Below are 22,067 nucleotides of genomic sequence, written 5' to 3' on the forward strand. Positions count from 1 at the left end.
GAAATTGAACCCTTGTGCTTAGAACACCATGTCGAATACACGTTTCTGCATCTTTCCCAAACATACTCCATCCAGTATCACTGAGCTCTATTATTATATCTATAGGGTTGCAAAATAAATGGATATTTGTTCAATGAATGAGAGGGATGCGGCTTAATCATTTGTAGGAGAATTACACCTTTTTGGCTGAGTTTAACTAAGTCAATCATATAGCAAAATGACAATGCTGTGTGAATGCATCTAGCATTGCTTGGTAATTGGCCTCTGCCAGGACATAGCAACATTTTTCTTCCTGGCATCTCTCATAGGATGTCAGCTAGTCAGGAGAGCAGAGAGGCGGGAAGACAGAGGGGTTGAGAGAATGGCTTCTGGCACTGGACAGCCTAAGTTTACCTTCCAGCTCTAGCATTTACTAGCTGTGTATCTTTGAGCAAGTTGCTTGAACTCTCTGTGCTCTGTCTCCTCAGCCATAAAATGAAGATCAGAGTAATCATACCAACCCACTGCCTTCATAGGCCTGTTTAAGGAGTGAGCTAATACATGCAAAATACCTAGAAAGTAGCTAGAATAGTGCTATATATAAACACGCACGATTATTATACCGCAGCTATTATTTGGCTTCACAACAACTAATTCAAAGCAAAAATGAGGTGAGAATACCGCAGTTTCTATCAACTTCCAAGACAAGGATACAGTATGGAAACACTTCTTCCAGGAAGATATTTAAACCTGGGAGCCTAAAGAAAGCATTACTTCTCAAGTCAATCAGGACATTTTCTCTGAAAATCAGGTCACGTTTCTAAAAGTAACTGAACAGTCATTAATCACCAACAGTTATTAAGAGGAGCCAAAGTGGAATATATCTTAAGTCTTACAACAACTCTTCTGCCATATTCCTATTTGTCTGCAATCTAAGAATCCTATTTTGCGGGATAAAGTTATAATTATATTCACATGCTATAGAATTTTCTTTGTTTTTATTATTGCCTCTTCCATTTGATGGAGATCTTGGCAAACTCCAAAGTAGAGATTAAAGGCTTTTTTTTTTTTTTTGAGGCAGATTAGTAAAAATTTAAGTTATAGCATTTTTTACTACGTGACCTTGGCTTACGTGTTTACCAGCTGAAGGATTTCTGCATTGGGTCCGTCAAAAAACCAAGTAAGCAGTTTTTTCAGCTATATTTTAAAGGAGGACTAATGCTACCCATCAGTAATGAACTATCATTTCGGCTACCAAGGAGTCAAACAAAACAGGAACGTTTTGTTTGTACAGACTGCTGTCAACAATGCTACATTAGTAAGAGACTGAGATGTTTCAAAAACAGGTATAGCTATTTATGGCAGGCGCTTGGGGGCAATGATGAGAGATCTATCTGTGTTAACATCTTCCCCAATTTACCTTTCCCAGGCACTGGATGAGAGAGTGCGCAAACAAAAAAGATTCAGCCTCTGTGTCTAAGTGCTGATACTTCAAGTCATCATCAGTTAGAATATAATTACTACCAGAGACATGCGTCTCATTTTGGGTATACTAATTGCATAAATTAGTTTTAAGTGAAAGTGACATTGTATAATGATCACATTTTGGCCAAATCTTGCATGCTTGCTGGTTTTTATTGTTACTTAACTGCTCAGGCCTAACGATTAAATTATCCTGTTATCGTCACATGAGATGGAAAAACATTTATTTCCCTTCTCCACACAATCAACTGATTTGCATAATGCCTAAGGATGCTTCTCTCAGATTCCCATGTGTTTACCATATATTGTTCCAAATATGCCAACAGACTGTCATTTAATGGGGGGAAAAAATAACAATCATCTGATCCAGAGGAAAACCTAGGCTATCCTTTGGAATACCAACAATAAGTTCATCTGATAATATTCCCAGGCAGTCAGATGCCCCAGAGAAACAAGATCCAGGTTTGTTTTTTGGTTTTTTGGTGGTTATCAAATGACTTACCCACAATGACGGCGGTGACAGTGAGCAGCACAAAAGCATTCCGAAATAGGTAACTTTTAACATCCTCCTTTGTGATGTTCTGCACTTTCTTCTTAGCCAAGAGTGTGCGTTTACGGACTCCTTGCTGGAATCTCTCCATCCTGCCCCCCATCCTGGCCTCTTCTCCATTGCTTTTAGTCATAGCGTATTTCTCTGGAGCGTCTCTTCTTTGAATTCCAATGTCACAGAATCAGCCCCAGAAAGCCAGTCCTCTTTGGTGTTAAAGAACACAACTGAACAGGAGAGAGAGAGAGAGACAAGGGTTAAAAAACCTCCAGGGGTGAGAAATCAGTGCTGCCCAGCACCAGGGGAAGCTGTTGGCAAACTGCACAATCCCAGTAGGAATCAAGGGCTGGAGAGCAGCGATGCCAGTGACTCAAGGCTAGAATGTGCATATTTTTCTGGACCACGTGTGAGACATGTGCACAAATCCAGAATATAGGAGCAGAAACTTAGGTTATGGTTCTAAAAACTTGCCCTTCTCTCTCCAGTGAAGGTATAAAAGAGTTCACCAGGGCTGGGGGTGAACTGACTGAGCACCCCCAATCCCCACCTGATCCCCTAGAACCTAGCAAAGAGCTTTGCACAACGTTCACCCTCAATTAATGTCCAACCGAATGCCCAGGAAACGCTCAATAGCTACTTAATGGCTTATGATGTATACACTGTGAAGTCATATCCAGGTCAATAAAATGAACTCAGATATTGAGATTTCACAGTCAGCGGTTTCTGTTATGTAAAATAAAGTATTTTCTTCATGAAGGGAAAAAAAACCCATGATAATATCAACTAGTAGCTGTGCTTATGAAAAAGAACACAGATACCCATGGGACCTGAGAAAGACATTTGACTCTTTCACATGGTAACTATGAAATGTTTTTCATGAAATAAGCAAACTACCACTGGGCATATTTATAAGCTATCAGAAATCATAATCCCTTTTCATTTTTGTCACAACTAGAAGTACAAAGTGACATTTGTCTTGTGGCACACATGCTGGCGTCGTCTGAGGAAACTATCACTGACTTCCCAGGATGTGAAAATTTAGAATTTCTAAAACAGATGAGGAGATGAATCTCATTTTCATTCCAAACTTTGCAGCATATGGTTTCTAGTTTCTTTAAAGTGCTCCGAGGTTATTCGAATATATCTAAGTAAATCTCTCCTAGGTAGAAATCAGCTGTTTGGAAAGATCAAGGGATTCCTCCTGCTGTTTTACAAGATTTCTAATCCATAATCTTTCCCATGATAGATAAATCCAAGGAAAAGTCAGTGGTGCCTGTGGACGTGTGTATCTGGCAACGCGAACAGCCAGCGTGTGCGTCCGTGGGGGAGGTAACTAGAAAGCAAGAGCTTCCTTGGAAGCCTTCGGCAAACCCAAGTGCGGAAAAAAGGACTTGCTTTAACAGTTTTGACTTTTAAATAAAATTGCAGGTTGGGGGGCAGTGACAATAAGACCCCCAACTTGCTTAAGACTTCGCAGCAGATTAGAAGTTTGGGGAGACATAAAGAAGAGCAGACGCGAGAGACCAGATTTTGTTTCCCCTACGACTCTCTGATTCCCTTCACCAGCCACTTTTAAACAGACCAGTTCAGTTGTCTAGAGCTCGAACCACAGGCTGCCCCCAATCCACCCTGAATGACTCAACTCCAAATTAAGAGAGGACACGGCGTAAATAGACACCACACGCTCATTGCATTAAATTACTAACGTGAACTTTATCTACCAAAATGGCTAGCTTTTACTCTCGCTACTCCTCGGCTTGGGAAACGAAATACACGGGCAGAGAAAAAGAGTGAGAAATTAAGCTGAGCAGGAATACAGGACGTCAGACCTACCTTTTCTGATTTTGTGGCGGGTGGAAGATACCCCAGGCAATGACAAGGTAAATTCCCAGCAGGTACAGCGGAGCAACAAAACGCAGCGAGCAAGGCGTGCATGTGCTCTGAAACTGCAAATTACTATGAGGGCAACTTAAGAAAGGGGGCGGAGTCTGTGCCCGGGAAAGGGGGAGTGGGGAAAAATGAAAACACCACGGAGCAGGAGGGGGGAAACCCGAGGTTTCTGGAATATTGATTAATCTTGGCGCACCAGAAGCATGCTTGCTGGCTTTGTTTTGCTTCTTAGACCTCTTTCCCGCTTTGTCAGTTCACTTTCATTAGAAATGCAAAACCAAGACCAGGAAGAATGGGAGAATAAAGCGCGCACACACACTCCAGAAAGCTTGAAGTCTTGATTAGAACGTTTCAAAGATTTTTCTAGGGCTAAATTTAATTATCTCACATTATTGCAGCTTTCCTCCCCTTAAGGAAACACGAGTGTGTGCTCTTTTGCCTGGTTGTACAACTGTTATGAAAGAGTCCCTCTTTTTAGAATTGGGGAAATAACTGACATTACTTGGGAAGACCCGGAACGCAATCAAGAATGGAGAAAAATAATACTTAACTACAATTCTCTAAACTTGCCTAAACTTACTCAAAACACAAGATGAGACATGCCTCTATTTTAGCAGTTTAAACTCTATTATAACAAGCCTAATTTAGCTCAAACTGTCTGCGTTGCAAAGATTTTAAAAAATAAGAAACATAAAGAGACCAGGATCTTTGCTAAACTACTAAAGTAAAAAACATTTTAAGACCAAGAGTGTAAATGCACGCTTGAAGTTTCGTCATTTGAAGAGATAAGTTACTGTGCCGAAAGATGCCTCCGTTTTAAAGGTTAAAGGTCCCTCATACTCCTCCCCCTGCCCTGTCATTTTTAGGAATTAGAAAATTCTCTTTGCCTTGACAATATAACTTGCACTCTAGTCCACCTCTTTTAAGAAGGAAAGTAGATTGTGAAAATAGATTTTTTAAAATGAAAAACAAAACAAAAACTGTTGAGCCTGACTCAACTCCAAAACTTAGAATTTATTTAGCATGAAGAAAAATGTTTAATAGAAACAAAAACCCTTACCGAAAATTACAACCAGAGTTCTATATTCCTGTTTATTAAATCTCATATTCCCCATGCCAAATCTGCTTAATTCTTGGGTCTGTTTTCCAACAAGAAAATATGTCTTTTCCCTTCATTAGCAAATCCTGGGAGATTCTAAAGATATGTCTCCTGCCAAGCTTCAACTCTTGCATGTATATATTCTTTGGAACAGCTACTGGTTGGAAAGCAACTGGGTGAAAGATGTAAATGCTAAAGTTATAAATTAGCAGGGATTGTAACAACTTTAAAATTGCACCATTTTAAGAGGTTACTGAAAATGTATACTCTTGACGGTCCCCAAACTCAGCAATCTTCCTCTTCCTCTGATCTCCTAGATCACTTAGCATCTGTATCACGTTGTTTAACACTTAATTACACTGTCTCCTACTGCGCCTGTCTTTTTTTGTGTTAAATTTTGACCTCGCAGCTAAATTGTAAGTTCTTTGAGGGCAAGAAGGGAATCTTATACCTGATACATAATAAACATTACATAACACCTATAAATGAGTGGCAGACTGTAAGGGTACTCAACAAAACACTTTGCAAACTTCTGTGTTAAAACAAAATCGCTTGTTTTTGTGTTGGCGCTTCTGGCCTAGGTACATGGAGCAGATGTCATTTCTCAACCCCATGACTACATTTTAAAGCATTTATTTACTACACTAAGTCCTCTCTGAGCCATGGGTTTAAGACTAATTTGTCCACATTTCTTGTGGAAGTGACTTGTGTTTCAAGAGAACTTAAAAGTGAAATCTTTACATGATTTTAAAGGGGGTTTCAAGCCAAGTGGAATTTCCGTTTCCTAATTCTGTTTTTTTTTAGAGACAAGAAGAAGGACTAGAAAAACCACACTTTGGTTAGCATAAGAGATGAGAAGGCCCTAGCGCCCCTTCCTTTTTTCTTTTTTTCTAATCCCCAAAGCTTGGTGAAAAACCATTTCATTATTTCAGTTTGCACAGACATTATGGGAGCCTGGTGAACCCTGGAGAAGGGAAGTCATTCGCCACTGAAAGTTTTGTTGGCTGTAATAAAAACCTAATGAGAAAATGAGATGCAAAGAGTCTCGGTTCAGACTTTTAGTTTGAAGGAAATATTGGGAGTGACTTTTAAGTACCACTTTCTCTGCAGTTATGCCCTTGGGACAACCTGGGTTTACTCAGCACATATTTCTTCCTTTTCCTCTTTTTTTTTTTTTTAATAAGACCCTTGAACATTAAAACATCTTTTCCTTCATAGAAATACTAAATAAGTGAAATGGCAAGAAGTTATAAACAAACCTCTATATGCTGCATTACATTGAAAGCTACTCTGGGTAGGAGACACAGAGCCAGGAAATCATATTAATAGTGATATTCCTGAGATTAAAAAAAAATGCTGCAGGAGTTCCCGTCGTGGCGCAGTGGTTAACAAATCCGACTAGGAACCATGAGGTTGCGGGTTCGATCCCTGCCCTTGCTCGGTGGGTTAACGATCCGGCGTTGCCATGAGCTGTGGTGTAGGTTGCAGACACGGCTCGGATCCCGTGTTGCTGTGGCTCTGGCGTAGGCTGGCGGCCACAGCTTCGATTAGACCCCTAGCCTGGGAACCTCCATATGCCGCAGGAACAGCCCAAGAAATAGCAAAAAGACAAAAAAAAATGCTGCAAATGTTGTTGCTTTTGAAAAATTTACCAAGAATTTTCTTTGACCATGCTATTATGACGTATGTTGTAGGTTACTTCATTTGGGGGAGGGACGGGGGAATGTCACTCTAGCAAGAAACAATGGGATCCAACCTATCCTTAAATGGACTATTCCCATTCATTAGGTTGAAGTATGAGGGTGAAGAACAAGTACGTTTTGTAACATAGTACCGAACAGTCACATTTCAGCACTGAAGATAAGGGAATTCTGGAATTTGAGGAACAATGTGATTAGAAACCCTGTTAACCTTTATTGAATATTTTCCACTTTCATTTTTAATTTCATGGGAGATTTCGTCCTTCCTTGTTCACGTCGTTTACATTTTAGAATTGCTGTAAGGAGTGCTGATTTTTCCTTCTGCAATATGGAAATTGTAGAATGTTGAGACAGTGAAGGGGGAGTGACTTAATCCCGGTGGAAGTAGCAGAGGTAGTAGGCGTAGTAGAGATAGTACTTGTGGTAGTTGATCTTTTGTCTGAAATTCTTTCCTTCTTAGGTTTGAATGGAGAAAGCAACACAGCAAAAAATCAGTGGTGAGTTCTGGTTAGGTTTTTAACTGATCGGGTTTATCTTAAGCCCTTATGGGAAGCCTGAAAAACCCAACTATAAAGGTGAACTATAATTAATCTTTACTGTATTCACTCATTCAACAAACCTTGAACAATACTGTATCTCCAAGACTAGTCCCTTTCCTTAAGGATCCCACAAAGGCGGCTGTAATTATTAGGCAGCGGTCATGGGAGGCCCCCATGAGAGTTTTGGGAGACGTGAGACTGAGAGCTCCTTGGAGGAGCTGTGCCTGGCCCAACACTGTACACTGTATATACAGAGGATCCAAAACACTACATTAAAAAAATTTGAAGTCAGAGTTCCCCTTGTGGCTCAGTAGGAACAAACCTGACTAGTATCCCTGGCCTCGATCAGTGGGTTAAGGATCCGGCATTGCCATGAGCTTCGTGTAGGTCGCTTGGGTGGATCTGGTGTTTCTGTGGCTGTGGTGCAGGCTGGCAGCTGCAGCTCTGATTTGATCCCTAGCCTCGAACATCCATGTGCAGAGGGTGTGGCCCTAAAAAGAAAAAAAACAAACAAACACCAACTTGAACTCTACTCCAAGGGGAGAGGGATTAAGCGCTGGAGTGATTTGATTTGATTTTTTTATTTTTATTTTTTTGTCTTTTTTGCTTTTTCTAGGGCCACTCCTGCGGCATATGGAGGTTCCCAGGCTAGGGGTCTAATCAGAGCTGTAGCTGCTGGCCTATGCCAGCAGCCACAGCAACGCAGGATCCGAGCTGCGTCTACAACCTACACCACAGCTCAAAGCAACGCCGGATCCCCAACCCACTGAGCAAGGGCAGGGATCGAACCCGCAACCTCATGATTCCTAGTTGGATTCGTTAACCACTGCGCCATGACAGGAACTCCTGGAGTGATGTTAATTTTAGGTTGATGCAAACCCTTTAAGAGCATAATAAACTTGAGTTCAGAAGCCAAGGGGGAAGAGGCACATGTACAAACTGGGATATTCACACTTGCATTTTAAAAAATTGATTCCAGGAGTTCTCATCATGGCTCAGTGGAAATGAATCTGACTAGGAACCATAAGGACAAAGGTTCAAGCCCTGGCCTTGCTCAGTGGGTTAAGGATCTAGCATTGCTGTGGCTGTGGTGTAGGTCAGCAGCTACAGCTCTGATTTGACCCCTATCCTGGGAATGTCCATATGCTGCAGGTGAGGCTAAAAAAAGACAAAAAATACTTAAAGTTTTTTTAAAATTAAAAAATTAAAAATCGATTCCATCGAATAATTCAGACAACTTCACGGCACTGAGGGCCTCAGGCAGCTGGCATTGAGTTGGGACCACCTCTTGAGGTTCTTCCTCTCCAGGTACTTGCCTCCACACCCCCAACTTCACTTGCTTAGTTACCAGTGTGCTCCTCTAGCACATTACAATGTTTTGACTTCTAAAGGGGTTTTAAGAAGTAGCTTAAAGGGAGTTCCTGTCATGGCGCAGTGGAAACGAATCCAGCTAGGAACCATGAAGTTGCGGGTTCGATCCCTGGCTCAGCGGGTTGAGGATCAGGGGTTGCCATGAGGTGTGGTGTAGGTCACAGACGAGGCTTGGATCTGGCATCGCTGTGGCTGTGGCAGTGGTGTAGGTCTACCTCTGATTAGACCCCTAGCCTGGGAACCTCCATAAAAAGAAAATGAAAAAAAAGAAGCAGTCTAAGGGGAAAGGCCTGGGGAACCCAGTTTAAGAGGGACAGAGAGGGAGTTCCCTGGTGGCCTAGTGATTAAAGATCTGGCATTGTCACTGCTGTGGCTCAGGTTTGATCCCTGGCCTGGGAACTTCTGCATGCCCAAAGTGTGGCCAGGAAAAAAAAAAAAAAAAAGAGGAGCAGAGAACAACAGGAGCCTCCTCAATAGATCAACAGGTGGTGAGAAATTATACCAATCAAATTTTACTCTAAGTTTTTTTTTTTTTGTCTTTTCTAGGGCTGCACCAGTGGCATATGGAGGTTCCCAGGCTAGGGGTCTAATCGGAGCTGTAGCCGCTGGCCTACGCCAGAGCCACAGCAACGCCAGATCTGAGCTGCGTCTTCGACCTACACCACAGCTCCTTAACCCACTGAGCAAGGCCAGGGATCGAATGCGCAACCTCATGGTTCCCAGTCGGATTCGTTAACCGCTGAGCCACAACAGGGACTCCTCTTGCAGGTTAACTAAAAGTTGAACATAATGGTGGTTTACAGAAATCTAACACATTTTCTCCATACTCAGACTAAAGAGGGTCTGCTTTTTAATGGTGATTTCACAAGTGTTATTGCTATTAATTATGACTCATACTGTGAAATGGCTCTTTTCCCAGCCAAACATCCACAGGACCAGAATCACCAGAATCTTAGCATAGTTGGGAAAGATAGGGGACATTAGCTGGAATTAAAGCGTTTGGCAGAGTGTTAGCAATAATGATAGTCAACATTTTTATAGTGCTTTCTAGTTTTGTAAACACTTTGACACACATTATCTAATTTGATCTTTGGGACAGTGCTTTGCGGTACATTCTATCATTACCAGTCCTGGATATCCAGATGTTGACATACAGTTTCATAGCGATGAAGCAATGTGCCCAGGCTTACAGGCAGTGAGTGACAAGAGTTCTTAACACTTCTCGGAACTTTGTTTTCTCATCTTTTTCCAAAAGAAGTCCCCGGTAGTTTCTGTTAAGACAAGAGAGAAAAGAAAGTAAAGACCATTAAAAGGAAGGCCTACCATCTGTTACTTCTTCTGGAAAGTCAACCATAAACTTCTCCTCTTCCCTCTGCTCCTCCTCCAGTCCCTGACAGGGTTGAATGTCCCTCCTGTGTGCTCCCAAGACTCCCTGGGCTTCAGTTTCATCTTGCTCTGTAATTCTGCCTTTCTAGACTGTAGGCTCTTTCAGAGCAGAGCCTGTCTTTATAGCCACTGCATACCCAGGCCCCAGTGCAGAGGGTGCTGCTAAGAGTTGCTGCGTGAGTACTATTCACAATAGCTAAGACATGGAAACAATCTAAACCTCCATAGACAGATGAATGGATAAAGAAGATATGTACATAGATATACAATGGAATGCTACTCAGCCATAAAAAAAGAATGAAATAAGGCCATTTACAGCAACAGAGACCTAGAGATTACCATAGTAAGTAAAGTAAGTCAGAAAGAGAAAGACAAATACCGTAGGATATCATTTATATGTGGAATCTAAAATATGACACAAATGAACTTATCTGCAAAACAGAAACAGGCTCAGACTCATAGATACAGAGAACAGACATGTGGTTGCCAAGGGAGAGGTGGGTGGGATAAGGATGGATTGAGAGTTTGGGATTAGCAGATGCGAACTATTATATATAGAGTGAATAAACAACAGGGTCCTACTGAATAGCACGGGGAACTATATTCTATGTAGATATATATACACACACACACACAATGTAACTGAAGCTTTCTTTGCTGTACAGCAGAAATTAACACAATACTGCAAATCAACTATACCTCAATAAAATACATTTTCAAAAAAGAGTTGCTGCATGAATAAATGGACACAACACAGCCACAAATATGAGAAATTATATCAATCTGTCTCCAATCCTAAAACTTGGGAGAAAGAACATCAGTAAGCATCAAACCTGAAAAGGGGGAAAAGCCAATGAATTCCCTTGTCAATCATTACAATATAAAATAGATTCAAGTGGAGTTCACATTGTGGCACAATGGGATCGACAGTATCTCAGGGGTACTGTGATGCAGTTCGATCCTAGGCCGGGCAAAGTGGGTTAAGGATCCAGCATTGCCGCATCTGTGGTATAGGTCGCAACTGTGACTCAGATCTGATCCCTGGCCTGGGAACTCCATATGCTGCAGGGCAGTCAAAAAAATAAAATAAAACAATTTCAAAATAGATTCAAGTGAAACCGCTCTAATGGAATGGGTGGGAGGTGGTGGGGGTCAGACCCTATCTCAGTGTCCCCTTCTCTCTCTCAGGGAGACCTTTCATCAATCCATGGATTCCACCCATCATCCTTGAGAACAAGGATGAATGAAGAATCAGGTCAGCTTGTGCCAGATTCCTTAGTGCCAGGTTCAGGTTTAGAACTTGTGTCCATTTCTGCTCCCAGCATGTTTTCTTTTTCTTTCTTTCTTTCTTTTTTTTTTTTTTTGGCTTTTTTGTCTTTTCAGGGCCGCATCTGCGGCATATGGAGGTTCACAGACTAGGGATCTAATTGGAGCTGTTGCTGCTGGCCTATGCCAGAGCCACAGCAACACGAGATCCTTTGACCTACACCATAGCTCACAGCAACACAGGATCCTTAACCCACTGAGCGAGGCCAGGGATTGAACCTGCAACCTCATGGTTCCTAGTCAGATTTGTTTCTGCTGCACCACGACAGGAACTCCCCATCATGTTTTCAATCACTCAACCACAAGTTCTTCCTCTTTCAATTTTGAATGTCATCTGTAAAATGAGGTTAGACTACGTTACTTTGCTCATGTTGCTTTCCCTCCTCACATTCTATGATTCTAAATCATGTCATGCCAATAACGGGCTTGCCCCATCCACTTTGGTCTATTTAGTTAAGGGCACAAATTTTTATATGCACGCAGTGATGAATGGCTTCTCATTAGATTTTTCTGCCACAAATTAAACACAAACATATAAACAGTTACCAAAAGAAGCATATTGAAGGGCATGGATTTTATGAAGCATAGCAATGACATGAGTCTTTTATAAGTGTTTGCTGGTATAGAATCATAATTACAGCAATCAAGACAGATACACTTCTTTTGTAAGAAAAAAAAGTAATTATAATTTAAAAGCACACAGCTCAAAGTTGCCATCACAAAACGACTATTATAGCAACTATTTCGCGTTTGGACATTTTTTTGGCAGGAGGTCTGGGCATTGTTTATTGTGAGTCAGAAACAGGCACTGAGAAAATATGCAAATTTTTTAAGCAAGAGAAAATGCAGCTTTGACTTGAGAAAACAGGGTGAATGGTGAAAACCGTCTGGGTCTTGCACACAAATCAATCTCAGCAGCTAAAATAATTTTTGGTCATCAGAAACTGTGAGAGTAACTTGGGGTAAATCTGAATAACGTTAGTTTACGCTTTCAAGCTTACATTCAAGATCTGTGGAGTTCGCGTCGTGGTGCAGTGGTTAACGAATCCAACTAGGAACCATGAGGTTGCGGGTTCAATCCCTGCCCTTGCTCAGTGGGTTAACGATCCGGCGTTGCCATGAGCTGTGGTGTAGGTTGCAGACGTGGCCCTGGTGTAGGCCAGCGGCTTCAGCTCCGATTCGACCCCTAGCCTGGGAACTTCCATATGCTGAGGGATCGGCCCAAGAAATGGCAAAAAAAAGACCAAAAAAAAAAAAAAAAGATCTGTGCTGTGCTCCAGAGTTAAACTCCACCTTCTGCTAGTGCCACAGCTATAGGCTGACTCTAAATTGAAAGACCAAGGAAGACAAGGCCTTGGGCTCTTCCTTTGCAACCAGGGCCTGGGAAGATGGCTCCAGCAAAGAAGGGAGAAGGCGAGAAGAAGAAGGGCCAGTCCTCCATCAATGACGTGGTGATCAGGGAGTATGCGATCCCCCTTCACAAGCAAATCCACTGCGTGGGTTTTAAGAAGTGTGCCCCTCAGGCACTCAAAGGCATCCGGAAATTTGCCATCAAGGAGATGGGAACTCCGGATGTGTGCAGCGACCCCAGGCTCAACAAAGGCATCTGGGCCAAAGGAATAAAAAATGTCCCATAAAGGATCCGTGCGCGGTTGCCCAGAAAACGTAATGAAGATGAAGACTCACCGAACAACATGGGTCACCTATGTACCTGTCACCACTTTCAAAAGTCTACAGACAGTTAACGTGGATGAGAACTAACTGCTGATTGTCAAATAAAAATTGGTTGTCGAGGCAAAAAAAAAAAGGCCAAGGAAAAAACCTCCAGAATGCTACCAATCCCATATTCCTTGGCTGGGCAGAGGAATTGCTGTGGCCTCCTGAGGCAGGTCACCTCTGGGTCACAGAAGTGGCCTAGTTAAGCCTCCATCTTTACCTGCTGCCCCTCACACAGGATCACATCTGGCAAAATGAAATTCACTCAGGGTGACCAGTTCACTCCTATCCACAGGCCCCCGTTGTAAAAGAGCATTTTTACAAAGAAGCTTGGGCAAACTTTATGAGCCTTCCCTCCAAGGAAAAGATGAGAAGAGGAGTTCCCGTCGTGGCTCAGTGGTTAACGAATCTGACTAGGAGCCATGAGGTTGCAGGTTCGATCCCTGGCCTCACTCAGTGGGTTAAGGATCCGGCGTTGCTGTGAGCTGTGGTGTAGGTTGCAAACGCAGCTCGGATCTGGCGTTGTTGCTGTGGCTGTGGCTGTGGCTGTGGCCTGCAGCTACAGCTCCAATTGGACCCCTAGCCTGGGAACCTCCACATGTTGCGGGTGCAGCCCTAGAAAAAGAAAAAGAAAAAAAAAAAAGATGAGACCAGAACTATATTTCAAACTTTTTTAACCGGATAAAGTTAATTTGTCTATTAGTCCATGTCACAAGTCTAAACCTAGGTCAGCCTGCCCTGTCAAGGAAAACTAACACACCAACTCCAATCCTCCAGCTCAGCTTTAGCCAGCTTGCTTTACCCTAGGAAATAGGACCTGCCAGCCTTATAATGACCTCCTAGCCAATCATGCCCTGTTTCAGTGTGGCTTCTTTTAAAGCTCTGTCAACTCACTCTGTGCTCCCCTCATGCATGGAATGTTTTCCCTTGAGTAAAGAAACACATTTCTTTCTATTTTCTTTTTTTCGCTGTTTAGGGCCGCACCTGCAGCATATGGAGATTCCCAGGCTAGGGGTCTAAATCAGAACCACAGCTGCCGGCCTACACCACAGCCACAGCAATGCTGGATCCTTAACCCACTGATCAAGCCCAGGGATCAAACTGCATTCTCATAGATACTAGTCGGGTTCGTTACCACTGAGCCACAATGGGAACGCCTAAGCCTTATTTCTAAATCGTATTATTTTTGTCATTTTGGTAAGCCCTTTATTCAAATAAATGCTCATGATGAAACAACTGGTAATATGGCACAGCAGGGATAAGCCTAAAGTGGAGGTGGATTGCCCAGAGCCATGGGGTTTGCCCTTCCTCTGGCTTCCCCTCCCTTGGCCCCACCACCAGCATCTGGACCCTGAGTGGGTTGCCAGGGCAAGATACAGAAATGACTGGGTCAGGTAACCCGAAGTGCTCAAATTCTAAGAATAACATTCTCATAAGCTGGAATAACCTCAAAGGGAAAGACAAAGTTTTAAAGTAAACTCTAAGGACCGCACAGTGTTAGTGATGCCTCAATTAAGAAATCTTGGCGTTCCTGGAGTTCCTGTCATGGCACAGTGGTTAACGAATCCAACTAGGAACGATGAGGTTGCGGGTTTGATCCCTGGCCTCACTCAGTGGATCCGGAGTTGCCGTGAACTGTGGTGTAGGTGGCAGACTTGGCTTGGATCCCTAGTTGCTATGGCTGTGGTGTAGGCCAGAAGCTGCACCTCCAATTTGACCCCTGACCTGGGAACCTCCATATGTCGCAGGTGCATGGTGATGAGACAGACTGGACTGAGGGCCAGGTCATAGTTTTTATGGCTTTGTGACCTAACTAAGCCCCAGGATATATGCAGGAAATGAAACAGAGCCAAATCGAGCAAGGCAAGCACATGTCAATGTCAGCACCCAAACCTGGTGTTCACACCCCCAGCCGTGATCATTTTCAAAGAAACCTAGAACGAAACCTGGTGAGACTTGATTCACTTATGAGGCAGATACTTTCAAACCCAATGTTATTAAAGCTGTGTTGTCCAGTATGGTAGCTGCTAGCTGCATGGCCCTAGGGAGTACTTGAATGCAGGCAATGCGAATTGAGCCGGTCTGTATGCATTGGATCTTGAAAATAATCCGAAAAATAATAATAATAATTCATATTGATTAGATGTTTGTAATGATAATATTTTAGATAGTGGGTTAAGCAAAATATATTAAAAATATATTCAATACAATTTTGCCAATTTCTTTTTTCTTTCTTTTTTTTCTTTTTTTTTTAGGGTTGCACCTGCAGAATATGGAAGTTCTCAGGCTAGGGATCAAATCAGAGCTGCAGCTGCTGGTCTACACCACATCTTATAGTCATGCCGGATCCTTAATCCTTTGAGCAAGGCTGGAGCTTGTACCTGCATCCTCATAGATACTAGTTACTAGTTGTGTTCTCACTGAGCCACAATGGGAAATTCTCTTTTTGCTTCTTTCTTTTTTTTTTTCTGGTCTTTTGTCTTTTTAGGGCTGCACCTGAGGCATATGGATATTCCCAGGCTATGGATTGAATCAGAGCTACAGCTGCCATCCTATGCCACAACCACACCAATGCTGGATCCAAGCCACATCTGCGACCTATACCACAGCTCACAGCAATGCCAGATCCTTAACCCACCGAGTGAAGCCAGGGATGGAACCTGCAATCTCATGGTTCCTAGTCGGATTGATATCCACTGTGCCACAACAGGAACTCCTCTTTTTGCTTTTAATGTGACTAATAGAAAATTAAAAATGACAGATGTGACTTGCATTTTCTCTCTATTGGCTAGCACTGCTATAAAGCGATAACTCTTCACAGAGGAACACTCGGAATTGGCAGATGGCAAGGTCCCCTCTCCAAACCATTCTCTCTCAATTTATTTAAATAGATTAGCGTGTGGTGAGAATGTTTTGGTCTCTGCACGAGGTTTAATGCTAGTGGTAATAGTAATCATAATAAAAATAGCTACTATGTATTAAATCTTTTCTATGTGCCAGGCACAGTGCCAAGCGCTTTACATTTGCCTCATTTACTTGTCACAACAACCCTATTGTTACTAAGTTTTATTATTCCCACTTGACCAATGAAGGAATAGAGATTCTGAGAGAATTAGCAATCAGCCAAGGTCATGAGCTGGTTAAGTGGTTGGACTGAGATTCCACCCCAGGCCACTTGCTCTCAAAGCTCTGGCACTTGAGTGCCGCACAATTGTACTTCACGGCAATGAACATTCCCGATGAAAACACTGCCTTCCAAAATCTACAAATTCCCACGAGGTGGGAAGTCTCTGGAGGGAAGGTGGGATGCACCGAGACAGGCAAGGTAGCTGCAGTCCTCGAGGCTCTTACAATACTGTAGGGAAAACCTATGCACAGTGAGGGAGGTGACAAGTAAGACCCGAGGAGATTGAAAAGGAAACTCTCTAGACAGACAGCAAAGAGATTCATTCCAGTCTCCGGGGAGGGGGAGGGTTGCATGGAAGGGGTCTTATTTCAGATGGAACTCTGCAGAACTTTTTTCCACACTTAGAAAGAGCTAGGGAGAATCCTCCAAGTGGAGAGCCCCCAGAGCAAAGGCACAGCATGGACTCCAGAGCAGCTGTTAAAACAAGGCACAGCTGAAAAACCAGAGGTTGAGCACAGTGTATATTGGACAGGTAGAGACTAAGAATATGGCCACAGCGTGGATGCCTTTCTTTCTTTGTTTTGTTTTTTGTTTTTTGCTTTTTAGGGCTGCACCCGCAGCATATGGAGGTGCCCAGGCTAGGGGTCTAATTGGAGCTACAGCTGCCAGCCTACACCAGAGCCACAGCCACATCAGATCTGAGCCACGTCTGCAACCTACACCGAAGCTCATGGCAACCCGGATCCTTAACCCACTGATCGAGGCCAGGGATCAAACCCACAACCTCATGGTTCCTAGTCGAATTTGTTCCCGCTGCGCCACGACGGGAACTCCTCTTTGTTTTTTGTTGACGTATGGGTGATTTACAATATTTTGTTAGTTTCAGACATATAACAAATTGATTCAGCTATCTATATATTCTTTTTTCTATTCTTTTCCATTATGTTATTATAAGATACTGAATATAGTTCCCTGTGCCATACAATAAACCCTCGTTGTTATTTTGTATGTGGAAGTATATATCTAACCCCAAGCTCCTAATTTATCTATCCTTCTCTGTCTTTTTCTTTCTTGACAAGCATTTCTTGGGTTGCAAAAAAGTCTTTAGGTGTGACTTTTAAAATCAAAGGGAGTTCCATCTTTGGGCGGGTGCAGTCCTAAAAAGACAAAAAAAAAAATCGAAGATATTTTTGTATTGATGCCTTTTGTAAAATGCTCAATCTTTTTCTCTAGAATCTGGCCAAACAAGCAATAGTCCCAACAGATGCAAAATCAGCTCTTAAGGCCTTCTGAGAACCACCAATCTTCATGAACCAAAAGGAACAGTTTATCCAAATGTAATATAGACACAGCAGGAGGGACCCCCTGGAGGCCAACACTCTTTCATAGTTCAAGATTTTTATCAGCAGAAACAATATGCCTTCTCACCTACACTCCTGCCACAGCCCCACCCCAGTCTAATCGAGTCAAAATACTGGCTTTCTTTGACTCCATTACAGGAGATTTGTCTCAGGGGCAATAGATCCACAAAAGAATAATAATTGCTAACATTTTCTCTTTTTTTCTAGGGCCACACCTGTGGCGTATGGAAGTTCCCAGGCTAGGGGTCAATCGGAGCTGCAGTTGCTAGCCTACAACACAGCCACAGCAATGTGGGATCCAAGCCAAGTGTGCGACCTACACCTCAGCTCCCCCAAAGCTGGATCCTTAACCCACTGAGCGAGGCTGGGGATCAAACCCGCCTCCTCATGGATACTAGCTGGATTCTTTTCCACAGTACCACAAGAGGACCTCCAATGATTGCTAACATTTTCTAAAAGGCTAGAAAAAAAGCAGCTTTCAGCAGTATGTAGAAGAGAGTAAAGAATTTCATTAGATAGTCTGTTGGAATCCCATTTATTATTGTTTGTTTATTTATTTGTTTGTTTATTTATTTAGTCTTTTGTCCTTTCAGAGCTGCACCCGCGGCATATGGAGGTTCCCAGGCTAGAAGTCTAATCAGAGCTATAGCTGCTGGCCTACGCCAGAGACATAGCAACGTGGGATCCTAGCGGCATCTGCAACCTACACCACAGCTCACGGCAACACCGGATCCTTAACCCTCTAAGCAAGGCCAGGGATCAAACCCACAACCACATGGTTCCTGGTTGGATTCGTTAACCACTGAGCCACTACGGGAACTCCTATATTTTTTATTTTTTAATTAATTAATTAATTAATTTTGCTTTTTAGGGCCACACCTGCGGCATATGGAGGTTCTCGGGCTAGGGGTCGAATCGGAGATACAGCTGCTAGTCTACACCACAGCCACAGCAATGCCAGATCCTTAACCCACTGAGCGAGCACAGGGATTGATCCTGTGTCCTCCTGGGTGCTAGTCAGATTCGTTAACCACTGAGCCATGACAGGAACTCCTGGAATCCCTTTTTAAATATCAAAGTTTTCAAATGTAATTTTAAAGACAGAACTCACTCCTCACATCCTTGAGTTTCCCCTTCCTTGGCATATGCCCTTTTTTTTTTACCAAATTCATTGTGACTCAGAGCTGCCCATCAGCTTTCAAATTCTTCCAGGAAATTGGAGCCACCAGGTGAGGTCTATTGTTATGGAAGAGTCAAGTGATAAAAATGTAGTCCCAACCTAATTTCAGCGCAGGGTTTGTCTCCAGGTTAAAATGTGTGGGGGTGAAACTAAGGAAAGGAGGCAAGCTGGAGGGTAAATTTACTCCAGGTTAACTACCCTTTGCACCAGTCTTTTACTATGAATTCAATACTGTAGACAGGACTGAGTAAAATCTATCTGGAAAAAGGTCCATACGTCAATCCTGCAGCTTCATCTCTGGCCTCCCCTTAATCCACCTAGGATGTCTGGTCTTCCCAACATTCTTTTTTTTTTTTTTTTTGGTCTTTTGTCTTTTGAGGGCCACACCCTCGGCATATGGAGGTTCCCAGGCTAGGCGTCTAATCGGAGTTCTGGCTGCCAGCCTACGCCAGAGCCACAGCCACAGCAATGCCAGATCTGAGCCGCGCCTGTGACCTACACCACAGCTCATGGCAACGCCAGATCCTTAACCCACTGAGCAAAGCCAGGGATCGAACCCTCAACCTCATGGTTCCTAGTCAGATTTGTTTCTGCTGAGCCACAGCAAGAACTCCCCAACTCCTTATCACAGAAAATTTCATTGCTTCCTTGCTGGCCCTTTAGAACTATTCTTCTGGGTCTTCTGGATGAGACTTCAATCTTTATTTGAGATACTGGGGCTTTATGGAAGGAAGTCCATCCTCCAGGCTAGCCTTGAGTTGCTGAGAGCTTAAATATGCACATTGAGCAGCTCCTATTGTGGCTCAGCAGGTTAAGAATCTGACATATTGTCCATGAGGATGCAGGTTCCATCCCTGTCCTCACTCAGTGGGTTAAGCATCCGGCGTTGCCATAGCTGCAGTGTAGGTCTCAGATGTGGCTGGGATCTGGCATGGCTGTGACTGTGGCCTAGGCCTGCAGTTGCAGCTCCAATTTAATCCCTAGCCTGGGAACTTCCACATGCCATGGGTGTGGCCATAAAAGGGGAAAAAAATGCACATTGACTGTATGAATTAAAATTGGTATGATTAGGGTGAGAAAAAGGAAAAGAACAAACAGTGAGCAAGGGCACAAGTATTCTCCAAAAGGATAGCAACAGGCTATGGTGAAAGCTGGGATTTTGATTCTCTTTAGGAAGTCAGTGTGGACTAGAGGAAGGCTCCTTTCTGACCTTTCAGTTGATGTGACATTTCCAGATTCCTTAGCCCTGAAAGCATGGGCTCTGGAGTTTTCTCCATCTTATTCTAGGGCCTCTTCCATCCTTACAGAGAGTTCAGACTCGCTACCATGTTTTCCCTCTAAAAATTTTGAGCTTTTAGGTCTCCAAAAATGTTTTTTGTTTTTTTTTTTTTGACAAGAGTAAAAATTATAAAGTGAAATGTGAGCATTGCCCTTCTCCACTCCTTCATGCCCCCAGCCTACGCTGGACATTCAGCTGTTTATTACTCTTTTTTTTGTGTGTCTTTTTGCCTTTTCTAGGGCCGCTTCCTTGGCATATGGAGGTTCCCAGGCTAGGAGTCTAATTGGAGCTATAGCCACCAGCCTATGCCAGAGCCACAGCAATGCGGGATCCGAGCCACGTCTGAGACCTAGACCACAGCTCACGGCAACGCCGGATCCTTAACCCACTGAGCAAGGCCAGGGATCGAACCCAAAACCTCATGGTTCCTAGTCGGATTCGTTAACCACTGCGCCACGACTGGAACTCCTTAGCTGTTTATTACTCTTCGTGCAACAAGTTTCTATTGAGTCCCTGTGGGGAAGAAAGGAGAGAGGGTCTGGATGCTCCTAGAGCTTACTTGTTCATGAAGGAGACAGACCCTAACCAAAGAGATGTTGTCTTTCCATTAGGAAAGTGTTCTGGAGTTCCCTCCGAGTAGAACTGGAAGCCGCTGTAATGCTTAGCTTAGCACAGAGAGGAGGAAGTGGCCTATTAAAGAAGCAAACTCTAGCTGCTACATGGAGAATGGTTAAGGTGAGCAACTAGTTAAGGAGGCTGCTGGAAAAGCCCCAAGGAGAGCTGTTAGGGGCTTGATTTAAAGTGACAAACCAGAGGAGTTCCCGTCATGGAACAGTGAAAATGAATCCGACTAGCAACCATGAGGTTGCAGGTTCAATACCTGGCCTTGCTTAGTGGGTTAAGGATCTGGCATTGTCACGAGCTGTGGTGTAGGTCACAGACCTGGCTCAGATCCTGAGTTGCTGTGGCTCTGGCATAGCTCCGATTAGACCCCTAGCCTGGGAATCTCCATAAGCCACAGGCGCAGCCCTAAAACTCAAAAAAAAAAAAAAAAGAAAAAAAAAGAAAAAAGAAAAGAAAAGAAAAGAAAGAAAAAAGCGACTAACCAGAAAAGTGACAAGTAGTAATCCTATCAGGGAATGTGTTTTGCAAGAATTGTCAGAATTGGATAATATTTGGACAAAAGGTGTGAAGGAAAGAGAGCAGTGAAGGATGGAACTACAGTTTTAAGCTTGAGTAACTCGGTAAATAGAATTTAACTGAAATGGGGTGGAAAGCCTGAGGTTCAGGTTAGCTCTAAGAAAATGAAAAGCTCTGATTTAGATTCTCTCAGATCTCCAAGTGGAGATGGTCAGGTGACAATGGCATTTACGAGAGACTGAGAGCTCAAATTCCATATTTGGGACTTGTCCTTCATGTGAAATTAAAAGCTCCAGCTGTGGAGTTCCCATCGTGGCGCAGCGGAAATGAATCCATGAGGATGAGGATGCCGTTTGATCCCTTGCCTATCTCAGTAGGTTAAGGATCCGGCGTTGCTGGGAGCTGTGGTATAGGTCGCAGATGCGGCTTGGATCCCATGTTGCTGTGGCTGTGGCACAGGCTGGCAGCTATAGCTCCGATTCTACCCCTAGCCTGGGAACCTCCATATGCTGCGGGTATGGTCCTAAAAGGCAGGAAAAAAAAAGACAAAAAAGATAAATAAAATAAAAGCTCCAGCTCTGCATGAGCGTGTCAAGAGAGTGCGTGAGTGTGCACAGAGACAAAGCAGAAGGTTTGTAATGGAAATGGAATGAAATTACTGAAAACCAAAGAGTCCAGTTGGTTTTGTTTAACATTATACAGGCTCGACGCCAAACACTTTTATAAGGGCTGAAATGATATCTAATGAAATCTCTATTATCCTGCTCCCAAATGTTAGCCAAATTTCTGATAAGAATTTATTGGCTTGAAAAGGATGACACCAAGACTTTTGGCCTGAGAAACTGGAAGACTGTGATTGTAATTTACTGATTGGGGAAGACCAGGAAGCGTCTAGTGCTGGGTGTGGGCAGGACCGGAAATCAGATGATAATCAAGTGGAGAGGT

General features: G+C 43.2%; 1 protein-coding gene and 1 pseudogene across 1 annotated transcript in view; one reads left to right on the forward strand and one right to left on the reverse strand.

The window, feature by feature from the left end:
* The window catches only part of SLC1A3 (solute carrier family 1 member 3), a 92,336-nt gene extending 88,368 nt beyond the window's left edge, over positions 1–3,968 (reverse strand). The window contains exons 1-2 of the mRNA XM_047766984.1: positions 3,842–3,968; positions 1,964–2,235 (exon numbers count right to left, since the gene is read on the reverse strand). Of these exons, the coding sequence (XP_047622940.1) occupies positions 1,964–2,144 (181 nt within the window). The 5' untranslated portion in view covers positions 2,145–2,235; positions 3,842–3,968. The remainder of the gene's footprint in view (positions 1–1,963; positions 2,236–3,841) is intronic.
* An 8,733-nt stretch (positions 3,969–12,701) lies between these two features.
* LOC125111846 (60S ribosomal protein L31-like) lies at positions 12,702–13,107 on the forward strand (annotated as a pseudogene).
* The last annotated feature ends 8,960 nt before the right edge of the window (positions 13,108–22,067 follow it).

This window comes from Phacochoerus africanus, chromosome 1 (assembly GCF_016906955.1).
Source record: "Phacochoerus africanus isolate WHEZ1 chromosome 1, ROS_Pafr_v1, whole genome shotgun sequence".
Taxonomy (NCBI): domain Eukaryota; kingdom Metazoa; phylum Chordata; class Mammalia; order Artiodactyla; family Suidae; genus Phacochoerus; species Phacochoerus africanus.